Source organism: Chiloscyllium plagiosum, unplaced genomic scaffold (genome assembly GCF_037043375.1).
Source record: "Chiloscyllium plagiosum isolate Xiang-an unplaced genomic scaffold, Cpla_swu_hap1 HiC_scaffold_27, whole genome shotgun sequence".
Classification (NCBI taxonomy): Eukaryota; Metazoa; Chordata; class Chondrichthyes; order Orectolobiformes; family Hemiscylliidae; genus Chiloscyllium; species Chiloscyllium plagiosum.
This window is the reverse complement of record NW_028270165.1, coordinates 7,837,453-7,862,340: the sequence shown is the minus strand read 5'-3', so window position 1 is coordinate 7,862,340 and position 24,888 is coordinate 7,837,453. Positions and strand designations below refer to the sequence as shown.

At 46.3% G+C, this 24,888-nt stretch overlaps 2 protein-coding genes across 4 annotated transcripts in view; one reads left to right on the top strand and one right to left on the bottom strand.

Moving 5' to 3' along the window:
• The window catches only part of LOC148142996 (endogenous retrovirus group 3 member 1 Env polyprotein-like), a 512,937-nt gene that overhangs the window by 232,540 nt on the left and 255,509 nt on the right, over positions 1-24,888 (bottom strand). For all 3 annotated transcript variants that reach the window (XM_087973920.1, XM_087973918.1, XM_087973919.1), the window contains exon 3: positions 3,580-3,686. The gene's annotated coding sequence lies outside the window, so the exon portion shown is untranslated. The remainder of the gene's footprint in view (positions 1-3,579; positions 3,687-24,888) is intronic.
• LOC148143000 (uncharacterized) lies at positions 1,102-10,225 on the top strand. Its single transcript, XM_087973971.1, has 2 exons — positions 1,102-1,211; positions 8,566-10,225. The coding sequence occupies exon 2, from the start codon at positions 8,976-8,978 to the stop codon at positions 9,690-9,692; it is 717 nt and encodes a 238-aa protein (XP_087830097.1). The 5' UTR covers positions 1,102-1,211; positions 8,566-8,975; the 3' UTR covers positions 9,693-10,225.

Genomic DNA, 24,888 nt, shown 5'->3' with positions numbered 1-24,888 from the left:
CCCTACCCTCATTCACCCATCGTACTCTTTGCTACCTTCCCCCACCCTCTTCCCTGACCTATCCCCTCCAACCCCTTCCCCATTTACCCATTGTACTCTATGCTATTTTCTCCCACCCCCACCCCACCCCACCCCACCCCACCCCCTCTCAGTTATCTCACCACCCTGCAGGCAACCTGCCTCTATTCCTGATGAAGGGCTTTTGCGCGAAGCGTCGATTTTCCTGCTCCTCGGATGCTGCCTGAACTGCTGTGCTTTTCCAGTACCACTCTAATCTAAAGTGGATTGGCCATGCTGAAGTACCCATAGTGCCTAGTGATGTGCAGGTTAGGGTGGATTGGCCATGCTGAAATACCCATCGTGCCCAGGAATATGCAGGTTAGGGTGGATTGGCCGTGCTAAATTACCCATGGTGCCTAGGGATGTACAGGTGAGGGTGGATTGGCCATGCTAAATTACCCATAGTCCCCAGGGATGTGCAGGTTAGGGTGGATTGGCTATGCTAAATTACCCATAGTGCCCAAGGATGTGCAGGTTAGGGTGGACTGGCGATGCTAAATTACCCATAGTGCCCAGGGATGTGCAGGTGAGGGTGGATTGGCCATGTTAAATTACCCATAATGCCCAGGGATGTGCAGGTTAGGGTGGATTGGCTATGCTTTATTCCTGATGTTGGGCTTTTGCCCGAAACGTCGATTTTGCTGCTCCTCGGATGCTGCCTGAACTGCTGTGCTCTTCCAGCACCACAAATCCAAAATCTGCTTTCCAGCATCTGCAGTCATTGTTTTTACCCATGCTAAATTAGGCATAATATGCAGGCAAGGTGCATGACTCAGGGATAAATGAAGAGCAATGGGGCAGGGGAATGGGTGTGGGTGGGTGACCCTTGGGAGGGTCGGTGAGGCCGAGTGGCCTGCTTCCACACTGTGGGGATTCTCTGAAGGGAGGGGTTTTTGGAAAGTGTGTTCTCCCCCCCGTCTGCTGCAGGGGCAGCGCATGCGCAGTGCGGCGTCCCGCTGTTGGTTTCGTCCCGCTCCTCGGTCCTTTATGGACGTCACAACGCGGAAGTGGCCCTGTCAGTTTCAAAGTGAATCTCCCGCCCTCAGGACGACTCTTCATCCCGGGAGGGAGACAGAGATGGGAGGAGGGGAAATTGGTCACTTGTAGCAACTGGAGTGAATGCAGGGAGGGAGCAGACTCCGCAAACTCAGGTATGTGTCTTAGTTACCCGGGTGAGGAGGAACTGAAGGATAGAGATTGGGAAGGGGGAGGGCTGGATATCTTTTCTGTTTTGATGTTTAAAATGCACCCGATTCCCACCATTAACAGCCACAGGTACAAGTACAGCACATGCAATATTCCTCATTGCAACTTCAAGCCGGTTTTGCATCCTCTGTTCTTCCACCTTGCTCCAGCACATTCAGCTTCTTTCCCTCATTCCCATTCCCCCCTGTCCTGATGTTCCAAGCTGACCCGCAAAAGATCGGTTTGTCCCTCCATTCTTTCCCGGTGGCGTCCATTACTCTTGTCTATTTCTTGCCTTATCCGGCCTTGTGCGTGAACAAAGTGTTAGCGTATATCCTCTTTCATTGCAAGCTGCTTCCTTGTTTGCGAAAGCAACATTTCCTCCCATTTTTCGCCGACACTGAGCCTTCTGACCTCCTTGATTGTGTGTTTTTTTTTGTTTTTGCAGAAGCAGGAAACAGATGGTTATAACTGTACGAGCATATCTAGCTTAACCTACACCCCCTCCCCTCACAGCACCTTTATCTGTTTGTCTGTAACATCCACCATTGTTTACAGGCACATTTCATGTATGCACATTTTAGCTAATACAAAAGCAATTATATATTTCCTTTCATTCTTAACTCCACTCTTGGCTGAAACAATTATACCCTGGCGTTAGTTCATTTACCTTGCAGAAGCAATTATGGTTGCAGAAGTAACATTGCTTTACCTATATCCCACAGGGGAGACCCTACAACCTTGTATAAAATAATGTGAGGCATGGCGAGGGGAAATAGACAAGATCTTTGATCTGGGATTGCTCATAGGTTTAGGGTGAGGCTGAGATTTAAAAGAAACCTCAGGGGCAACTCCTATATCCAGAGGGTGGTGTGTGTAAAGAATGAGCTGCCAGAGGAAGTGGTGGCTGCTGGTACAATTACAACCTTTAAAAGGTATCTGGATGGGTATATGTTGGGAAACATTTAGAGGGACATGGGCCAAGTGCTGGCAAATGGGACTAGATTGATTTAGGATATCTGGTCAGCATGGACTGAAGGGACTGTTTCTGTGCTGTACATCTGTGATTCTGGCTTGCCACAAATGTTTGTCACGTCTGTATGTTCAGTTTCTCCCTGGTGTTGGTGTTAATGCCTTGGTGTCTTATTTTGCTCCCCACATCCTGGGGACATTAACCGTTTCCTATCTGGTTGTTCTGATGATCTGGACTGCTGTCCAGATCTTCGGATTTCTGGGATTGGTCAATAAACACACCTGGAAATGACTCTTTTGTCAATCATACAAGCAATAGTTTATTCTTTGATACAGCCAGGTCAGTAGACTCTGATCAGCCCAGAAGGATTAGATTCCAACAGTGTGGAAACAGGCCCATCGGCCCAACCAGTCCACACCTATCCTCTGAAGAGTAGCTCACCCAGACCCATCTCCCTATAACTAATGCACCTAACATTATGGGCAATTTAGCATGGCCAATTCACCAAACTGTACATCTTTGGATTGTGGGAGGAAACCAGAGCACCTGGAGGAAACCCATGCAGACATGGGGAGAATGTGCAAACTCCACACAGCCAGCCCCCGGAGGCTGGAATCGAACCTGGGACACCTGGTGCTGTGAGGCAGCAGTGCTAACCACTGGGCCACCGATGAGTACTCCTAGAGTGCCAAAAGAATCCACCAACTTTTACAGAGTTTGTATAGAACTTATGTACATTGTTTAGAGTCAGACATTGGTTGTTACTATGTGATCATGCTCAATCAGATCCCGCGAGGTCCTCATGCATTTTTGACTTAGTCTAGGGCGGCACGGTGGCTCAATGGTTAGCACTGCTGCCTCACAGCCCCAGGGTCCCAGGTTCGATTCCAGCCTTGGGTGACCGTCTGTGTGGAGTTTGCACATTCTCCCCGTGTCTGCGTGGGTTTCCTCCGGGTGCTCCGGTTTCCTCCCAGAGTCCAAAAATGTGCAGGTCAGGTGGATTGGCCATGCTAAATTGCCCATGGTGTTAGGTGCAATAGTCAGAGGGAAAATGGTTCTGGGTGGGTTACTCTTTGGAGGGTCAGTGTGGACTGGTTGGGCCGAAGGGCCTGTTTCCAAACTGTAGGGAATATAATCTAATCTATCATAATTTCTTGTAGACAACCTGTTCTTGGAATCGTATTTGTCCTGTCTGGCGGTTAGGATTAAACCGTTACTTCTGCGATTGATGGTTAGGTTCACATTTGCAGTTTTTTTCACTGGATTGACATCAGTCTGTGGTATCTTGTTTGTTCTGAGTCGTGAGTATCTGCCTGACTCAGTCCCACCGAGTTAGCCAAGCAGAAGCCATTTTGTCCTACCTCCCATGTTAAAGTGGAGATTTGAGGTGGCCCAGGGAATCCTTTGAGAACTCAGACCTGTAAAGCCTCTCTCTTGGTTTGTCCTGGAGATCATACTCTTTGGAATCCTTCCAGTTGGAGCAAGGTTGGCTGAGACTGACCTCTGCATCCTCCTCAGATGTAGGTTTCATCAACTTGTCCACTGGCCAGGACAAGGTACTGTTGTGGGAACAAGGGCTCCGACAGTGACCTTCTGAGGGACATCTTTGCAATCCAGGACAAGGAAATTGGTAGCTTTACCTTAGCTGAAGAAATAATAGTCTGGTTTGGTGTATATTACGGAGAGTTTGTCAAAATAGGTTACTGAAATGTTACAGCAGGGGGTCTGGTCAGGTCGACAGGAGGAAAGGGTTGACGTTTTGCAAGAGGGGTTGCTTGAGCTCTGTTTTAAAAAAAAATGGGCCAAATGACTCGAGCACTCGCACTGTATGGGAGACAATGGTCCTCAGAATGCTGTTCCCATTGGGCTCTCCCTTATCTCTATTGTACATGGTCTTGGTGACAGTATCAGATTCTGAAAAGAGAAAAGGCCTTTCAATGCGCAAGGGAAGGGTTCCTTTCCAGGTCCATGTGCCACATAAGGCCTGCTGTACCCCAGCCAGTGTTACACCAGCTGTTTGTATACACAGACCGGAGCTATTGGAAAGTGATATTTCTCTTCACAGGGTTGGCAGTAGGAATTCTGACGAATAGAATGGAATCGGGGACTGGGGATGGGTCAAGTAAGTCACCTCCTGATAGAGAGGAGTAACATACTACTGCCTCTGAGGTGAATAGCGTTCTGTGCACCTGTATAAATAAGTTGTTTGTGGATTGAGGAGTTTCTCCTATCAGGCTTCCCTTTTCTCAAGTTGGCCCGACCTGCAAAAAGGGATGGTGTTCCTGAGTTGATCATTTTTATCCTCACTAGGCTTGCGTCTGCAGGTAAAATAAAAAAAAATGGTAACGACATGGTAACTCCCACTGATTTCTACTGTCCAGATGGACCATCTGGTCTTTCTGATGTAAGGGTCCATTGCAATAGTCAATCTTCATCACATTCCACACGTCAAAGGCGTCTGGTCCGGTGCACTGGACGACATCTCCTCAGCATGGGCGGTGGATAATCTCTGATCATTCCTGGTTGCATCCATACTTAGTGGCGTTCCCCATCAGGATGTTGTATGTGATCAGAAAGGTGAGGAGATAAGCGATTCCCCCACATGTCCCTCCTCTTAGTTCAAGTATCTGTAATAAGATTAACATTAGAACAACAGCAAAATTCAAAAACCCAACTGGACAGGGTGCACTCCTTTTGTTGAGATTCCAGGATTCTCTCCTCCTCTTCCCCACTTTTGATTGGTGTGGTCAATCAATTTACAATGGTGCAGTTGGACCCAAGCTGAGCGCCCAGCGACTGTGACCGCCGTAGGGGTGGGAGGTAAAACCTGGAAAGGGCCATCGCAACGAGGTTGGAGACCTTTGCCAGTCCAGTTCTTGATGAGCACCAACAAACCAGGCTCTACCCGTGACAAGGCTGAAAGGGAGGGAACATCGCTGTAGGCCGCACGCTCCTGGGAGTGAAAGGCACGCATAACATTAGTTAGAGCAAGAACACAACCAATCATTGCTTCGGTCATGTGGTGGAAGTGGACTGAGAAGGGAGCCGAATCGTTCCAAGGGGTACGGAGGCGGTGACCAGAGAGACTCTCAGTTGGAGTCAGTCGTATCTTGCCTGCAGATATGGATCGCATCTGGAATAAGGCCACAGGGATTAGCATAACCAGCACAGAAACAGACCCTTCGGTCCAACTCATCCATGCCGACCAGATATTCCAATCCAATCTAATTCCCCCTGGCAGCACCCAGGCCATATCCCTCCAAACCCTTCCTATTCATATACCCAACCAAATGCCTCTTAAACATTGCAATTGTACCCACCTCCACCACTTCCTCTGGCAGTTCATTCCATACATGCACAACCCTCTGCATGAAAAGTTGTCCCTTAGGTCCCTTTCAAATCTTTCCCTTCTCACCTTAAACCTATGCCTTCTAGTTTTCGACTCCCCCACCCTGGGCGGAAAAGACCTAGGCTATTTGCCCTATCTATGCCCCTCATGATTTTATAAACCTCTCTACGGTCACCCCTCAGGCTCTGATGCTCCAGGGGTAAAATAAATGCCCCAGCCCCTCTGTCTGTGTAACTGGTTAAAGCTCCTTCCCATTGTCAGTTCACTGGGACACACACACTTATTCTGTGTAACCAGTTAAAGCTCAGTTCACTGGTAGTTCCTCTTTGAAGCAGGTCGAATGGATTTCTCTTTCCAGATTCAACCCCCCAATGATATTGAGTGACCCTGTCAGATCTTGTTATGGAATTTCTTCCAAGATTTCTGTCTGCAGATCCTCCCCTTCTGATACCTGTTAGCAAAGTTGAAACAAATCATCACTGTCTGTACCGAGTAGAAACTCTGATTATATTGTATGTGTCTGTGTATTTAAAGTACTAACCCAGGAACATACAAATGGTATTTTTGATTTAAAATACATAGGAGACATGAGGAAGGAGATGTCAGGACCTGGCAATCTCTAAACCCTAACAGGATGTTCCAAGTGGTAGTGCAAACATTTCAAAATGAAGTGGATGGCCATAGAGCTGTACAGCACAGAAACAGTCCATCTCATTCATGCTGACTAGATATCTGAAATTAATCTATCTTATTTATCAGCACTTGGCCCATATCCCTTTAAACCCCACCTATTCACATACCCATCCAGCTGTCTTCCTCATTCCCCGTTTTACTTGTACTGATACCTTTGGGGATCTCTGAACTTGGACAGTAAGGTCCCTTTTTTCCTCAGCACTCTTGTCGGGGTCTATTATTTATTGCTTACTTCCTTCTCTATTAAGATGAGAGTTGTCCCTCCAGTTTGCTGTTTGATTCGTTGTGGCAATAGAGGAGGCCAAAGATGGTAATGTCAGAAAGGGGGTGGGAAGGGGAATTGAAATGGGTGGTGACTGGGAACGCTGGTCAGCTCTGTGGACCCAGATATGATGCTCAGTGAACCATTCCCCAAGTTTGCGCTCGCTCTCCCCGATATAGAGAAGACCACAACTGGCAAACACATGGCAAATGCAGTACCACAATATGAAGTTATAGCCTTTGCTGTGGGGAAAAAAAAAGTAGAAAGGAAGTGCATTGTTTAAATGGAGATGTAATTGGATGTGGAGAAAGTGAGAACTGCAGATGCTGGAGATCAGGGTCAAAAAGTGTGGTACTGGAAGAGCACGGTAGGTTAGGCAGCATCTGAGGAGCAGGAGAGTTGGCTTTTTGGGCACGAGCCCTTCATCAGGAATGATGTGTGGATGGACAAAGGAGCCCCAGCGTCCTCCTACACCAGTCACTGCCAGTTGTCAGACAGGTGCAGCAAGCAATCAGCAAGGCAAGTGGTATATGAGCAAGAGGAATTGAGTTCAGAAGTGGGGATGCCTTCCTGCAGTTAGGGTGTCATTGAATATATTCAAGGCTGAGTTCATCTGATTTTTGAACAACAAAGAAATGAATGTTTGTGGGGGAAGGCAAGAACATGATTTTAAGACCAGTACAGAACAGCTCCAGAGTCATACAGCACAGAAACAGACCCTTAAGTCCAACTAGTCATAGAGATATACAGCATGGAAACAGACCCTTCGGTCCAACTTGTCCATGCCGACCAGATATCCCATCGCAATCTAGTCCCATCTGCCAGCACCTAGCCCATATCCCTCCAAACTCTTCCCATTCATATATACCCATCCAGATGCCTTTTAAATGTTGCAATTGTACCAGTCTCCACCACTTTCTCCTGCAGCTCATTCTATACATTTACTACCCTCTGTGAAAAGGTTGCCCCTCAGATCTCTTTTGTTTCTTTCCCCCCTCACCTTAAACCTATGCCCTCTTGTTCTGGACCTCCCCTTCCCCCCACCGCAGGGAAAAGATTTTGCCTATTTATCCTATCCATGCCCTTCATGATTTTATAAACCTCTATAAGGTCACCCCTTAGCCTCCAACGCTCCAGGGAAAACAGCCCTAGCCTCCCTTTAGCTCAAATCCTCCAACCCTGGCAATATCCTTGTAAATGTTTCTGAGCCCTTTCAAGTTTCACAACATCTTACTGATAGGAAGGAAACCAGAATTGTGCGCAATGTTCCAAATGTGGCCTAACCAATGTCCTGTACTGCGACAACACAACTGCCCAAATCCTATACTCGGAGGATTGGGAAAGTTTTCAAAACTTACAAAAGACAACTGGGAAAGAATGGAGGGAAAAACTGAACCTTTGAAGGTCAGCTTGGAGGCATCAAGGTCTCAGGACAGGGGGGGTAGGGATGACCCCAGCTATGGGCCACGTGTGAGCAAACGGTTCCAGATTGATTTACGATATCTGGTCGGTACAGACGAGTTGGACCGAAGGGTCTGTTTCTGTACTGTATACCTCTATGACTCTGGCTTTCCACTAATGTTTGCCGTGTCAGTATATTCAATTTCTCTCTGGTGTCGGTGTTAAGACGTTGATGTCTCATTTTGCTTCCCCTTCCCAGGGATGTTAACCATTTTGTGTCTGGTTGTTCCTCAAGAAGCTGCGTGGCAGGTTCACCCTGAATTGACACACATTGTATTTGCTTCCCAAAATCAGACCTGCTCACTCTCAGCAGGATCCCAATGTTGTGAAAGATATTAACTTTCAGGTGGTGGTATCAAAATTCAGAGTGATGTCAGTCTTGATGTTTTTGCTTTTTCTGCCCCTGTAAGATCCTGAATCAGCGCCTGCAGGGGAATTAGTTAGAGGGGGAGAGAGAGTGGGATGGTGCTTTCCATTTTGTGGAATAATAAAAGAAAAGAATATTCCACAGAAAGTAGAAATGCTTGTTCAGAATTTCTACCCTGCACTGACAGTGATGGCTTTTGTAATCTCTTTTTACAGCGTATTTGAAGATCTGATGGCGGAAGTTTCTCAATCAACAGATGAAGGGCTTATGCCCAAAACATTGACCCTCCTGCTCCTCGGATGCTGTCTGACATCCCTGTGCTTTTCCAGTGCCACATTTTTCGACTGACTCTCCAGCATTTGCGATCCTCACTTCGCTGTCAATGTCTGACAGTCACTCAGTCCACCAGGACCGCAACGATTTTCGACTGATTTCTCTGAGAGGGATCAAAGCTTTTTGGTTCCTGACTGAGTGAGTATGTTTTCAGCATCACTGGGACTGGACGAGAGACCCCACTGTTGCAGCGCACTGTGCGTGGAGCGTGTAGCAGCTATACGACCTGGAAAGAGGAATTCACGACAGGAAGGGGCTGGAAGTTCGATTGTGTGTGGCTGAAGCTTCATCCATGGAGAAACCTGAGGAATCCCGCCCCGTGGAGAAACCGTGGAAGTGTGGCGACTGTGGGAAAGGCTTCCGTTTCCCGTCTGCCCTGGAGATTCATCGGCGCAGTCACACCGGGGAGAGGCCATTCCCCTGCACCGACTGCGGGAAGGCCTTCAGACATTACTCCCACCTGCTGGCCCACCAGCGGGACCACACAGGGGAAAGGCCCTTCAGCTGCCCAGATTGTGGGAAGGCCTTCATGTTTTTCTCTGCCCTGTTGGCCCACCGGCGGGTCCACACAGGGGAGAGGCCGTTCACCTGCCCTGAGTGCGGGAAGGCCTTCAGCACTTCCTCCACCCTGCTGATCCACCAGCGCATCCACACGAGGGAGAGGCCATTCACCTGCTCTCAGTGCGGGAAGGGCTTCATCTGCTCCTCCCACCTGCGGAGCCACGAGCGGGTCCACACGGGGGAGAGGCCCTTCAGCTGCCCCAAGTGCGGGAAGGCCTTCAACACTTCTTTCACCCTGTTGGCCCACCAGCGGGTCCACACGGGGGAGAGGCCCTTCAGCTGCCCCGAGTGTGGGAAGGCCTTCAGCACATCTTTCACCCTGCTGAGGCACCAGCGGATCCACACCGGGGAGAGGCCGTTCACCTGCTCTCAGTGCGGGAAGCGCTTCGCCCGCTCCTCCCACCTGCGGAAGCACCAGCGAGTTCACGTGCCATCGCAGGGGGATTGAAGGAGTGACGGTCGAGTGCCATTATCGATTGGACTATCAATCCGGTTCCGGGGACTCCCGGGTTTGAATCCCACCACGACGGATGGCAGAGGGAGTGGGTGGTGCGGGGGAGAAAGCCCCCATCTGATTCACTCTCTCCCTTGTTAGGAAAGGGAACCGCCATTGTGGGAGAGTATTCATTCAGTCGTTCCATCTGCATCCTTCACTCGGTCTGGCCTACACATGACTCCAGACCCACAGCAGTCTGGTTGACTCTACACTGCCCTCTCCCCACTGGCAAATGAGCAGGGAGAAACTTACCAGGATACAGGGTATGGGTTGAAATTGCTGAGTGAGGCAATACTTCCTCCGGATTACGGCTGTAACAAGGATCCAATTACAACCTGGTGCTGCCCAATAGTAAAGACAGTGGGGTGTGTGTGGGCTTTGATCTTGAGCTGTTTAAAAAGCAGCTACTTTGTCTATGCCTTTTTGCAGGGGGGAATCTGAAGATGTAACTAAGTTGAGTCACAATAAAGGTTACCTGAACTTACCGCCGGGCTCAGACTCTCATTGAAAGCTTTGAGCTGGAAGACGTTTTTAGTTTAAAGCTGCTCCTTCGTTTCAGCCTCCTGCACTGAGTTTCCAATGTCATGTATCAGATGGAGCAGTGAATGAGAAGCGAGTATCGTGAGAAATTGTAAATCTTTCAGGTACTGCGTTGTTTCATCAGCATTGTAAAGTTTACTGACAGCACCAGGAGGTGTGGGCTGTGTTCACTAGAAATGATGTGGAGGTGTCGGTATTAGTCTGGGTTGATAAAAAGAAATCACCCAATACCAGGTTGTTGTCCAACAGGTTTATTTGGAAGCACTAGCTTTGAGTGCTGCTCCTTCATCGGGTAGCTGTGGAGCCGCATTGTAAGACACAGAATGTATATCAAAAGATCAGTATCATGCAACTGATGGAATATATTGAACAAGCCTAGATTGCTGTCAAGTCTTTCATCTCTTCGAATGGGTGCAGGTTTTGGTTAATTAATGTGTAACTGCCAGTACATCTTTTAAGTCACATTCTTGAGATGACTTTAGGTTTTATAAATAAGATGACATCTCAGCTCAGACAATGCATTTAAAGATGTGAGAATTGAGGCTGAAAATGTGTTGCTGGAAAAGCACAGCAGGTCAGGCAGCATCCAAGGAGCAGGAGAATCGACGTTTCGGGCATGAGCCCTTCTTCAGGAAAGGGCTGAAGAAGGGCTCATGCCCGAAACGTCGATTCTACTGCTACTTGGATGCTGCTTGACCTGCTGCGCTTTTCCAGCAACACCTTTTCAGCTCTGATCTCCAGCATCTTCAGTCCTCACTTTCTTCCTGAGAATTGAGTCTGACAGTATTCCAATCTTGAGTCAGACTGGTTCTATTTCCAAATTCATAAAATATTACATGGATTGACTGCCTGGAAATTGTGTGCTTTTTGACCAAAATTGAATACATCTGCAAATATAATTCTGCCAATACAAATTCACCCCATAGAATTGTGTGTGGGTGCATGTGAGTTTGTGCGTGAGAGTGTGTACATGCTTGGTAAAGTGAGTGTGATGGGTCATATTATAGAACAGACAGACATGGGGGAGTGGTGTTCAGGTACATAGTTCGTTAGAAGTTGCATCACTGATTGACAGGGCAGTTAAGAAGGCATTTAGCAGCATAGCATTCATTGTTCACACCATTGAGTACAGGGGTTAGGACATCATGTTGAGGTTGTATAGGATGTTGGTGAGGCCACTTTCAGAGTACTGTGTACAGTTCTGATGGCCCTGTAATCAGAAGTATTCTTATCACAGAGGGTTCGGTAAAGATTTACCAGGAAGTTGCCAGGACTGGAGGGTTTGAGTTATAAGGAGAGGCTGGGACTTTATTCACTGGAGGAGAGGAGGTGAGGGGGTGACATCATTGAGATTGATAAAATGAGGAGTGGAGGTAAGCTGAATAGCAAAGGGCTCTTGCTTAGCATCGGGGAGCTCAAAACTTGGGGGCATATTACTTAAGGTGAGGAGAGAGATTTAAAAGGAAGCGGAGGGGCAACATTTTGAAAGAGGGTGGCTTTGTATGTGGAATGAACTTACTGATGATGTGGTAGTTGCTGGTACATTTACAACGTTTAAACAGCATTTGGATGGGTACATGAATGGAAAGGTTTAGAGGGATATGGGCCAAATGCAGGCAAGTGGGACTGGTTTAGTTTGGAATCCTGGTCGGCATGGACCAATTGGACCGAAGGGTCTGTTTCTGTGCTGCATACCTTTACTGAAACCAGTAGAATTCTGAAAGGGGCTTGACAGGATAGATGTAGATAAAATGGACACTTTATGGGGAGGGTCATACAATCCCAACAATGTGGAAGCAGACCATTCAGCCCATCTATTCCTCTCTGGCCCTCTGAACAGTATCCCAGCCATATCCAACCCCTTACTCCATATTTCCATGGCCAAGCCACCCTAACCTGTACATCTCTGGTCACTATGGGTAACTTAGCACGGCCAATTCTCCCTAACCTACACCCGAATCTATAAATTACCTTCTCAAGAATGTAATTTAAATGCAGAGCTTTTCTAAGAAAAATGTCAGTCTGACTCAACATTGGGACACAGACAGAATTCACACCTATTGTCTCTACTTATAAATAGGGCAACGTCTCTTCGAAATGTAGATTCATTTAGATATAACTGCGTGACTTTACATATGAAGATATCCCTTTGAATGTGCCACATCCCTTTGAAATGTAATCTTGTCCATTTAAACCTCTTTATTTGCAAAAGTCGCCCGTTAAAATGTCCATGTCCCTTTAAAATGCAGATTGCCCCCTTTAGATATGAAGCCGTTCCGTTAGATGTCGGAATATCTGTTTAAATTGAGCCGTGAGCTTTCCCAATGTAGACAGGGCTCCTGGAAACGTGGCAGTGTCCCCCCTGCAGCTGCAGAGCGAGACAGGAGAGTTTGTTTTTGTGAATGAGCAGTTGTAGCGCGAGGTGGCTGTTGCTTGGTGACGGTGAGGCTCCCCCGGCCCCGCCCATCCCCCCGTGCAGACGTCACGCGGGGGCGAAGGCGGTTGGGAGGAGAAGTCGCTCGAGCGGGGAAGCGGCGGGAGGGCGGCCGTTAGGAAAATGGCGCCGTGCGGCCCGGGGCAGACACCCGTCACTGGGCACCGCCGCCTTCCTGGTGCAGCTGCTGTGTCACGGCCACACCGGCCGGCTGTACAGCAGGCAGGAGCCGGTGAGCATTCTGGAGGCGGATGGGGTTAAGGGCCTGCTTGGGAACTCGTCGGCCGCCTGGGTGGTGGAGTTCTACTGGTCGTGGGGCGGCCCCTGTGTCAACTATGGGGCCACCTGGAAGGTACTGGGCCCGGGAGGTGAAAGGTGAGGCAGGTTGTGGGGGGGACGGAGGGGAAGGAATGTGGGGCCTGTCCTGTCATAGTGACATTTTACACTCACTTTCCATCTGCTTTTACTGGGGCTTGTGCTGTTTCCCCCTCACTGTTTGTTTAATCCTTGTGCTGTTTACCCTCACTGTGTGTTTAATCCTTGTGCTGTTTACCCTCAACCACACTGCTGTGGGTCTGGAGAACTCAGTGTTGAGTCCTCCGGGCTGTTGACTGCTCAGACAGAAGATGGAGGTTTTGTTCCTCCAATTTGTGGTTTGGTTTGTTGTGGTAATGGAGGAAGCCAAAGATAGTCATGTCAGAAGGGGAGTGGGAAGGGGCATTAAAATGGGAAGTCCGCTCAGCCTCTGCGGACCCAGCTGGAATGCTCAGCAAACCGTTTCCCAAGTTTACGCTCGCTTTCCCCGATGTAGAGAAGACCACAATTGGCAAAGCACAGCAGGTCAAGCAGCATCCGAGCAGTAGGACAGTCGAAGTTTTGGGCACGAGCCCTTCATCAGGAATGATGCGTGGATGTTCAGAGGGGCATCAGTGTCCTTCTGTGCCAGTTGTCAGACAGGTGCAGCAGGCAATGAGCAAGGCAAGTGGTGTCTTAGCAAGAGGTTAAGTTCAGAAATGGGGATGTCTTCCTGCAGTTAGGGGGTCATTGAATATATTCAAGGCTGAGTTCATCTGATTTTTATGTGAATGTTTATGGGGAAGGCAAGAAAATGGTTTTAAGACTAGTATAGGACCGAGTTACAGAGCCATGCAGCACAGAAACAGACCCTTCAGTCCAACTAGCCCATGCTGACTATGTTCTCAAACTAAACCAGTCCCACCTGCCAGTGTTTGGCCCATATCCCTCCAAACCTTTCCTATTCATGAACTTATCCAAATGTCTTTTAAACGTCGTTACTGTACCTGCATCCACCACTTCCTTGAGACATTTAGTCCGCATGTGAACCACTCTGTATAAAAAAATTGTGCCCTTCAAGTCTTTTAAAAATCTCTTTCTCCTGTTACCATCAAAATTTGCTCCCTAATCTTGAAACCCCAACCCTAGGGGAAGAGCACCTGTCGTTCACCTCATCTCTCCCCTCATGATTTTATAAATCTTGATAAGGTCACATCTCCTCCTCCTATGCGCCAGTGAAAAAGTCCCAGCCCATCTACCTAGATGCAGGTAGATCCATATCCAGTCATGATCGGTTCAATGCTGGTCCCAATTCTCTCTCTCGGTGTCCAGGACAGCAAGAGACCACAAGACATAGGAGCAGAAATTAGGCCACCAGGTCTGCTCATTCCATTCAATCGTGGCTGATAAGTTTCTCAGTTACATTCTTCCGTTATAACCAAAGTGAAAATGGAGGGAGTGAGTGTGGGATGGAGATTTTCAGCTTCCAGGGAATAAAAGAGGAAAGAGTTTACTATAAATTAGAATTTATGGGATCGACTGATGAGCCGAGGAGTGTCAGTTGGGGTTTAATTTAGAGAAATCAGAGGTTTGCATTTTGGTCAAGCAATCCAGGCAGGACTGACACAGTTAAGGGGAGTGTTGCAGAATAAAGAGACCTTGGAGTGCTGGAGTCTCAGGTGGACAGAGTAGTGAAGGCGGCGTTTGGTTTGCTTTCGCACCTATTGGTGGGTAGGCCGGGACTTTTTTCACTGAAGCACAGGAGGTTGAAAGGTGAAGGTATCGGGTGCCTCATTAGCAAGTTGGAATATCAGATAGTGAAGGGGACTGTCAGACAATACAGCAGAATATAGATTGGAGAGTTGGGAAGAGAAATGGCAGATGGAGTTCAATCCAGACAAATGTGAGGTGATACATTTTGGAAGATGCAATTCAAGAGCGAGCTATACGTAAATGGAAAGGTCCTAGGGGAAATTGATGTACAGAGAGATCTGGGTGTTCAGGTCTATTGTTCTCTGAAGGTGGCAACGCATGTCAGTAGAGTGGTCAAGGCAGCTTACAACACGCGTTCCATCATCGGACGGATTGAGTAAAAGAGCTGGCAGGTCATGTTAAAGTTATACAAGATTTTGGTTCGACCGCATTTGGAATACTGCGTAAAATTCCGGTCGCCAGATTTCCAAAAGGATGTGGATACTTTTGGAGAGAGTGCAGAGGAGGTTCACCAGGATGTTGCCTGTTATGGAGAGCGCTAGCTATGAGGAGAGGTTGAGTAGATTAGGATTATTTTCATTGGAAATAAGGAGGTTGAGGGGGGGTTCTGATTGAGGCCTAAAAACCATGAGGGGTGTAAACAGGGGTGGATAGGAAGAATTATTTTCCCAGAGGGGAAGACTTAATTAGGGGAGAAAGTGAGGACTGCAGATGCTGGAGATCAGAGCTAGTTGGGCTGAAGGGTCTGTTCTGTGCTGTATGACTCTGTAACTGTTCTGTACTGGTCTTAAAACCATTTTACTTGCCTTCCCCCATAAACATCCACTTCATGGTTGTTCTAAAATCAGATGAACTCAGCCTTGAATATATTCAATGACCCCCTAACTGCAGGAAGACATCCCTACTTCTGAAATCAATTCCTCTTGCTAATATACCTCTTGCCTTGCTAATTGCTTGCTGCATCCGTCTGACAACTGGCAGTGACTGGTGTGGAAGGACGCTGATGCCACTTTTTACATGCACACATCATTCCTGAGGAAGGGCTCGTGCCTGAAATGTCGATTCTCCTGCTCCTCGGATGCTGTCTGATCTCCTGTGCTTTTCCAGTGCCACACGTTTTGACTCTCATCTCCAGGATCTGCAGTCCTGACTTTCTTCACATCCCAATATATCACCATTTAAACAACGCACCTCCTTTCAGCAGTTATTTTTGGGCGGCGCGATGGCACAGTGGTTAGCACTGCTGCCTCACAGCGCCAGAGACACGGGTTCAACTCCCACTTCAGGCGACTGACTGTGTGGATTTTGCATGTTCTCCCCGTGTCTGCGTGGGTTTCCTCCCACAGTCCAAAGATGTGCAGGTCAGGTGAATTGGCCATGCTAAATTGCCCGTAGTGTTCGGTAAGGGGTAAATGTAGGGGTATGGGTGGGTTGCGCTTCGGCGGGTCGGTGTGGACTTGTTGGGCTGAAGGGCCTGTTTCCACACTGTAATGTAATCTAATCTAATAACCGAGGCTATAACCGGGAATTGAATCGCCCGGGTTCAGTTCCCGCCTCAGGCGACTGAGTATGTGGAGTTTGCACGTTCTCTCCGGGTGCTCCGGTTTCCTCCCACAGTCCAAAGATGTGCAGGTCAGGTGAATTGGCCATGCTAAATTGACTGTAGTGTTAGGTAAGGGGTAAATGTAGGGGTATGGGTGGGTTGCGCTTCGGCGGGGCGGTGTGGACTTGTTGGGCCGAAGGGCCTGTTTCCACACTGTAATGTAATCTAATCTAAACTTCACACTGTGGAACTGCATTTGCCGTGTGTTTGCCAATTGAGACACAGACCTGGACCAACATTTCCCGACTCTGTCCCCTCCCTGGATTCACTTGCTTTCTTTTCAGTTGCTGCAAGTCAACAATTTAACCCCAGAATGAAAAAATGAAGTTGCAGTCTGAGGTGAAGCTCTATCTGTATTTGCAGGGGAGGAGTAGCAGCAGCTTCAGAACCTGATGGTCCATCTTCCGCATTCCCCGTCACATAACACTACGGGGCAATTTAGCTTGGTCAATTCACCCTAACCCGCACGTCTTTGGACTGTGGGAGGATATCCACGCAGACGTGGGTGGGGAATTGGAACCCGGGGCTCTGGCGCTGAGGCAGCAGTGCTAACCACAACAAAAAAGGGGTAGGGATGTAAGGCAGGATTTCAGGGAGCTAGGGTGGAAGCTGAGGGCTAGAACAAACAGAGTGGGTGGCACGGTGGCACAGTGGTTAGCACTGCTGCCTCACAGCGCCAGAGACCCGGGTTCAATTCCCGCCTCAGGCGACTGACTGTGTGGAGTTTGCACGTTCTCCCCGTGTCTGCGTGGGTTTCCTCCGGGTGCTCCGGTTTCCTCCCACAGTCCAAAGATGTGCAGGGTCATGTGAATTGGCCATACTAAATTGCCCGTAGTGTTAGGTAAGGGGTAAATGTAGGGGTATGGGTGGGTTTCGCTTCGGCGGGTCGGTGTGACTTGTTGGGCCGAAGGGCCTGTTTCCACACTGTAATCTAATCTAATCTAAACAAACAGAGTGGTTATCTCTGGTTTGTTACCCTTGCCACGTGATAGCAAGGAATAGGGAGAGATATCAGCTAAACACGTGGCTGCAAGGATGGTGCAGGAGGAAGGGTTTCAGGCTTTTGGATAATTGGGGCTCATCCTGGGGAAGGTGGGACTTGTACAAACAGGACAGTCTTCACTTTAACCAGAGGGGTACTAATATCCTGGGTGGGAAATTTGCTGGAGCTATTCGAGTGGGTTTAAACTAGCTCAGCAGGGGGATGGGAATAGGGGGTATAGCTGTAGTGCACAGGAGGATGAGAGTAGGAAGGACAAGGACAGGATTTCAGGGTCACAGGAATGTGCTGGCAGACAGTGAAGTGGTTTGAAGTGTGTCTACTTCAACGCCAGAGTATCCGCAACAAGGTCGGTGAGCTTGCAGCACGGCTAGGTACCTGGGACTTGGATGTTGTGGCCATTTTGGAGACATGGATAGAGCAGGGTGAGGAATGGATGTTGCAGGTTCCAGGGTTTTGATCTTTCATTAAGAACAGGCAAGGCGGTAAAAGAGGGAGAGGCGTGGCCTTGTTAGTCAAGGATAGTATAACGGTGGCTGACAGAACTTTTGATGAGGACTCGTCTACTGAGGTAATGTGGGCTGAGGTTAGAAACAGGTGAGGAGAGGTCACACTGCTTGGAGTTTTTTTTATAGGCTTCCGCAGAGTTCCAGGGAGGTGGAAGAGAGGATTAGCAAAATTATTCTGGGTAGGACTTTAACTTCCCCAACATTGACTGGAAATGCTTTCACTCTAGTACGTCATATGGATCAGTTTTTGTCCAGTGTGCGCAGGAGGGCTTTCTGACACAGTATGTCGAAGGCCGACAAGAAGGGAGGTCACACTGGATCTGGTGCTTGGTAATGAACCAGGCCAGGTGTTTGATTTAGTGGAAGGTGAAAACTTTGGAGAGAGTGACCATAATTCAGTTAGGTTTCATATAGCAATTTAAAGGGATAGGAACATGCCACAGGTCAAGAGTTATTGATGGGGCAAGGGCAATTATAATGCAATTAGGCAAGACTTAGGATGCATAGAATAGGGTAGCAAAATGCAGGGGATGGGGACAATTGAAATGTGGAGCTGGTTTAAGGAAAAGTTATTGTGTGTCCTTGATAGGTATGTCCCTGTCAGGCACGAAGTGATAAGGTAAGGGAACTGTGGTTTACAACAGAAATTGCATCTCTTGTTACAAAGAAGAAGGAGGCTTATGTATTGATGAGGCAAGATGGTTCAGATGAGGCGATGGAGAGTTACAGATCAGCTAGGAAGGATTTAAAGAGAGAGTTAAGAGCAAAGAGAGGACATGAGCAGTCTTTAACACATAAAGGAGAACCCTAAAGCTTTCTATAGGTATGTGAGGAATAAAAGGATGATTAGGGTAGGAATAGGGCCAATCAAAGACAGAAGTGGGAAGTTGAGTGTGGGCCCTGTGGAGATTGGAGAGGTGTTAATGAATATCTCTCATCGGTCTTCACTCAGGAAAAGGAGAATATTGTAGAGGAGAAGAATGATGTACGAGATATTAGACTCGAAAGGATCAAGGTTAGTTGCACACAGGTGTTATCAATTCTAGAAAAGGAGTGAAATAGACAAGTACCTTGGGCCGGATTGGATTTATCCAAGGATTCTCTGGAAAGCTAGGGAGGAGAGAGCAGAGCCTTTGGCTTTGATATTTGAGTTGTCATTGTCTACAGATTTAGTACCAGAGTGGAGGATTGCAAATGTTGTGCCCTTATTCAAGAAGGGCAGCAGAGATGACCCAGGTAGTTATAGACCAATGAGCCTTACTTCTGTTGAAGGAAAGCTTTTGGAAAGGAATATTAGAAAGGATTTATAATCATCTAGCAAGCAACAATTTGATTTCAGATAGTCAACACTGTTTCATCAAGGGCAGATCGTGTCTCACAAACCTCATTGGGTTTTTTGAGAAGGTGACCAAGCATGGAGATGAGGGTAGGGCAGTTGACGTGGTGTACATGGACCTCAGTAAAGCCTTTGATAAAGTTCCACGTGGTAGGTTATTGGAGAAAATGCAGAGGCATGGGTTTGAGGGTGATTTAGCAGTTTGGATTACAAACTAGCTTTCTGAAAGAAGGCAGCGAGTGGTAGTTTATGAAAATATTCAGCCTGGAGTCCGGTTACTAGTGGTGTGCCACAAGGATCAGTTTTCGGACTACTGCGGTTTGTCATTTTTTAAATGACTTAGACACAGGCATAGTTGGATGGATTAGTAAATTTGCAGTCGACACTAAAGTCGGTGGAGTAGTGGACAGTTTGGAAGAATGTTATAGGTTGCAGGGGGACTTGGATAAACTGCAGAATTGGGCTGAGAGGTGGCAAATGGAGTTCAATGCAGCTAAATGTAAGGTGATGCACTTTGGGAAGAATAACAGGAAGGCAGTGATCTTGGAGTCCATGTGCGTAGATCCCTGAAAGTTGCCACTCAGGTGGATAGTGCTGTTAAGAAGGCATACGGTGTGTTAGGTTTCATTCGTAGAGGGATTGAGTTCCGGAACCGCAATATCATGCTGCAACTATACAAAATGCTGGTGCAGCCACACTTGGAATATTGTGTATAGTTCTGGTCCCCATATTTCAGGAAGGATGTGGGAAGCATTGGAAAAGGAGCAGAGGAGATTTACCAGGATGTTGCCTGGTCTGGAGGGTGGGTCTTATGAGGAAAGGCTGAGAGACTTGGGTCTGTTCTCATTGGAAAGAAGGCGGCTAAGGGGGGATTTGATAGAGGCATATAAGATGATCAGAGGATTAGATAGGGTAGACAGTGAAAGAATTTTTCCTGGGATGGTGAAGTCAGCTTTTATTAGGGGGCATAACTACAAATTGAGGGGTGATAGATTAAAGACAGGTGTCAGAGGCAAGTTCTTTATGCAGAGAGTGGTAAGGGTGTGGAATGCCATACCTGCTAAGGTAGTCAACTCAGCCACATTAGGGAGATTTAAACAATCCTTAGATAAGCACATGGTTGATGTTGGGATAGTGTCAGGGAATGAGCTGAGAATAGTTCACAGGTCGGCGCAACATCAAGGACCGAAGGGCCTGTTCTGCGTTGTATTGTTCTATGTTCTAAACTTAGTGCAGGAGGCAGAAAGAAATGAGCAGCTTTTTTTTTATAGATATTTTTATTAGAAATTTAACATTTTTACAAGTTTACAAAAATAAACAAAACTCTCAGATATAAACATTGTATATTTGAGTTAATTGTATATCAATAGCCAAAATTTAACAAGAAAGAAAAGAAAAAACACCCAAAAAAGAAAAAGAAACAAAACTCAACTGTCTACTAATCTGACCTACAACTAACCAGAGTGTATATTTAAGTCTCTTACATGCTCGGAATGTGTTAACATCAGGTGTAATAAAACCCGTATTCGTGCGGGATTCCTCTCCCGAGGGGCCCCGGACCAGCCAGGTTTGTAATCTCAATTAAATAAAAGCCCTTGTTAGGATAGCTGAAATATCTGTATTTATGTAACTCAAGAAGGGCTGCCATATTTTATAAAATAATTCGGTCTTTCGGTGCACCATATTTGTGAGGAAGTCAAGGGAAATACATTCCATAATTAATCTGTGCCAATTTGAAAGTCCAGGGGGGCCCCTCAGCCACCCAGTTCACCAAAATATTTTTCCTTGCACAGAAAGAAAGAATAGAAAATAGTCTCTTCCAGTACATGTCCAGGGAGGGAAAGTTCGAAAAGCCCAAAAGGAGAGATACAGGGTCCACTTTAATTTCCGTTCCTAAAACTTCTGTCAGGGTACTTGCTACTTTAGTCCAATATCTACGGATCTTATGACAGGTCCATAGGCAATGTATAAGAGTGCCCACCTCTATTTTGCATTTAGGACACATTGGAGATGCTCCTGCCTTAAATTTTGCCAGTCGAAACGGTGCTATATGGGCCCTATGAAGTATCTTCAGCTGGATAGCCTGGGTTCTGTTACAAATAGTAATTCTTCTAGCATTTTCCCAAATATCATTCCATGTTTCTATAGAGATTTCTAGTCCCAAATCCTGATCCCATGTTTTAAGCAGATTATCCATATCTCCCGATACTTCATCATGTAGCAAATGATAAATATTACTGACGGAAGATACCCCCACTGGTCGTAGGACACTACATTCTCTATCGGATTTATAAAGACTATCTAATAACGTAGTCTTCTTCTGTATAAAATCTCGAAGTTGGAAGTATCGAAAGAGGTCTCCATTGGGTAATCCGAATTTCTGACGCAGCTGTCCGAAAGACATCAGGACCCCATCTTTAAATAAATCCCCGAGACATGAGATACCCCTGGATCTCCAGAGTTGAAAAGTGGCATCTGTAAACTCCGGTTGGAATCCCCATGCTCCCACTATCGGTGCATAGGGGGATGTTTTATGTGAGTTGCCCTCATTTTGCCGCATTATATTCCAAGCCTTAATTGTGTTTAGTATTATAGGGTTTTTACAGTGATCTGTAATGATTTTCCTCTTGTCTGAAAATAAAAGGTTAATAAGTGGGTATTTTACTTGAGAGGCCTCGATGTCCAACCAGATTGATTGTGGATCAGACAAGACCCAATCAGCTATGTAACTTAATAGGGAACTTAACTGATATTTCCTAAAGTCTGGGAAGTCCAATCCTCCCCTTGTCTGTGGAAGCTGTAGCTTCTTCAGCTTAATGAGGGGCCGTCTATGATTCCAGCCAGCCATATAATTTACATAGAGCCATCCTCGGCAGCATCACCAGAAACATTCTCATAGGACATTCATTTTGATTAGTGCTATTCTACCCAACCAGGAAATTGGAAGGTCTCCCCATCGCTGGAGGTCCTGCCTTATCCTTTCCAGTAAATGCACAAAATTAGCCTTATACAACTGACCAAATACTGGAGTAATAAAATGCCTAAATATAAGAAGCCCTCCAGGGACCAACGAAAGGGAAAAAGGGATCCGTCCACTAAGTGGGGCGTCATAGCAAGACCACCCTTTGGCATAGCCTCCGATTTTGAAAAATTAATTTTATAGCCTGAGAATGCGCTAAATGTATTAATAACTTGGATTAGGCGAGGTACGGACATCAGAGGATTACTGAGGAATAGAAGAACATCATCTGCATAAAGGGTAATTTTATGTTTACCTGTACCAATCCTCGGGGCCGTTATATTAGGATCAGCTCGTATAGCTTCTGCTAGTGGTTCAATTATTAGTGTAAATAACAATGGCGAGAGGGGACATCCCTGACGGCAGCCCCTACCCACACTGAAGCTATCTGAACCTAATCCATTGGTAACCACAACTGCTTTGGGATCACTATACAATGTTGAGACCCATTTGGTAAACACCTGACCAACGCCAAACCTTTCCAATGTGTAAAACAAATATGACCATTCAACCCTATCAAATGCCTTTTCCGCATCTAATGAAACCACTACTCCTGGTATCTTTCCCTGATGACAGGCTTGAATCATATTCAAAACCCTTCTAATATTATTGGATGATCTATGGCCCTTAATAAACCCCCGTCTGATCCTCCTTTATAATATGTGGCAGTACCCTTTCTAGTCTCAGTGCTAACGTTTTAGAAAGGATTTTAAAATCTACATTTAGCAAGGATATTGGCCTATATGATGTACAATCTTCTGGATCCTTTCCTTTTTTAAGGATGAGAGAGATATTTGCCTCTTTCAGCGAAGGCGGGAGACAGCCCTGATTACATGCATAGTTATACATGTCCATAAGTGGACCAGCCAATATTTCTATAAATTCTTTATAGAATTCAGCTTGAAAACCATCTGGGCCCGGTGCCTTACCACTCTGAAGTTGCCTAATTACATCAAGTATTTCTTGGACTGTAAGAGGAGCATTTAGGACCGATACTTGTTTCGGAGTTAGGCCTGGAAAGGTCAAATTTTTAAAAAATGACTGCATCCTCCTCGTCCTATCTTCACAATCCTGCGATTTATATAACTCAGAATAAAATTCTCTAAAGATCGCATTAATCTTTTTATGATCATGAGTTAAAATACCCGTACTTTCCTTGATAGACGTAATAGTCTGAGGGGCCTTTTTTTTCTTTGCAAGAAATGCTAAGTATCTCCCTGGTTTGTCGCCATATTCATATAACCTTTGTTTTTCAAATAATATTTCCCTCTTAGCCGTTTGAGTAAGCGTAGTGTTTAGAGCTGTCCTAAGAGCCGTAATCCTTTGCAATTTAATAATAGAAGGTCTATCAGTGTATGCTGTTTCAGCTGCTTTTAGCGAGCTTCAAGCAGACGCTGTTGTTCTCCCTTCAATTTCTTCTGGGTCGCTGAATAGGAGATGATCAAACCTCGTGTGTAAGTTTTGATGGTCTCCCCCATCATTGATGGGTTGCTAGCTGTACCTGAATTAATATCTAAAAAAGTTTTAAATTCTTGAGAGAAGTACTTTACAAATTTACTATCTTTCATTAGGAAGGGGTCCATACGCCAATGCTGAGGGGATGTCCCATTGTTCCTCGCCTTAGTTTCCACATATACAGCAGCGTGATCGGAAATTGCTATACTACCTACTTTACAGGATGATATGGAATTTTAAAAAATCGAGGGGGGCGAAAAACATATCAATTCTGGTATGACATTTATGTGGATTGGAGTAAAAAGAAAAATCTCTGCCCTGTGGATGAAGACATCTCCATACATCTACTAATCCTAATTCTTTGTTCAGATCCATCAATTGTCTAGATCTGGGAGATACTCCTGCAGTACTCTTGGGAATCCTATCTATTTCCGGATCCATAATACAATTAAAGTCTCCCCCTATAATTATATGATAGGCACCAAAAGCCATCAATTTTGAAAAGGCTTCCGTTATAAATTTAAAGGGGTGTGCCGGAGGGCAGTACAAATTTAAAATCCCATATTCCTCTCCATTTATGAGGGCTTTAATCAAAATATATCGTCCAGATTCGTCTTTTATCTGCTTTAGGATTTTGAAAGGGAAACTCTTTCGGACAAGAATAACAACTCCCCTGCTTTTTGAGCTAAAAGAAGAAAAAAAGGCCTGATCAAATTCACCCTGTCGTAATTTCAAGTGTTCTTTATCCGACAGGTGTGTCTCCTGTAGGAGAGCTATATCAACTCTTTCCTTCTTAAGATTTGATAATATTTTCTTCCTTTTGACTGGCGAATTACTCCCCTTGACATTTCAGGTGCACCACTTAACCGACTGATCAACCATAATCATCTGGGCCAATCCGAGATCCCTCGGGAGGGGGAACCCTATCCAGAACATCCCGAGCGTAGAGCATATAAAATTTACAACAATAAAGCCTCTCTAATACACCCACAACAATACAATAAAAAACTATTTCTAAATAAAAAAAATATAAAACATATCTAAGTGGAGATTTTCCCCCTTGTTCCCAGGGAGTGTCACTTCCTTTCCAAAAGTCCATCATATCCTCTCCCAACCAATGCCCCACCCTTGAACCAGGCGCTCCTCAATAAAATGAGAATTCAAATATAATACAAAGCTAGAGTTAACAGTGAGCACCCTACCCCCACCCACACCAACACCCGGATATATTTGGTAACGTTAATA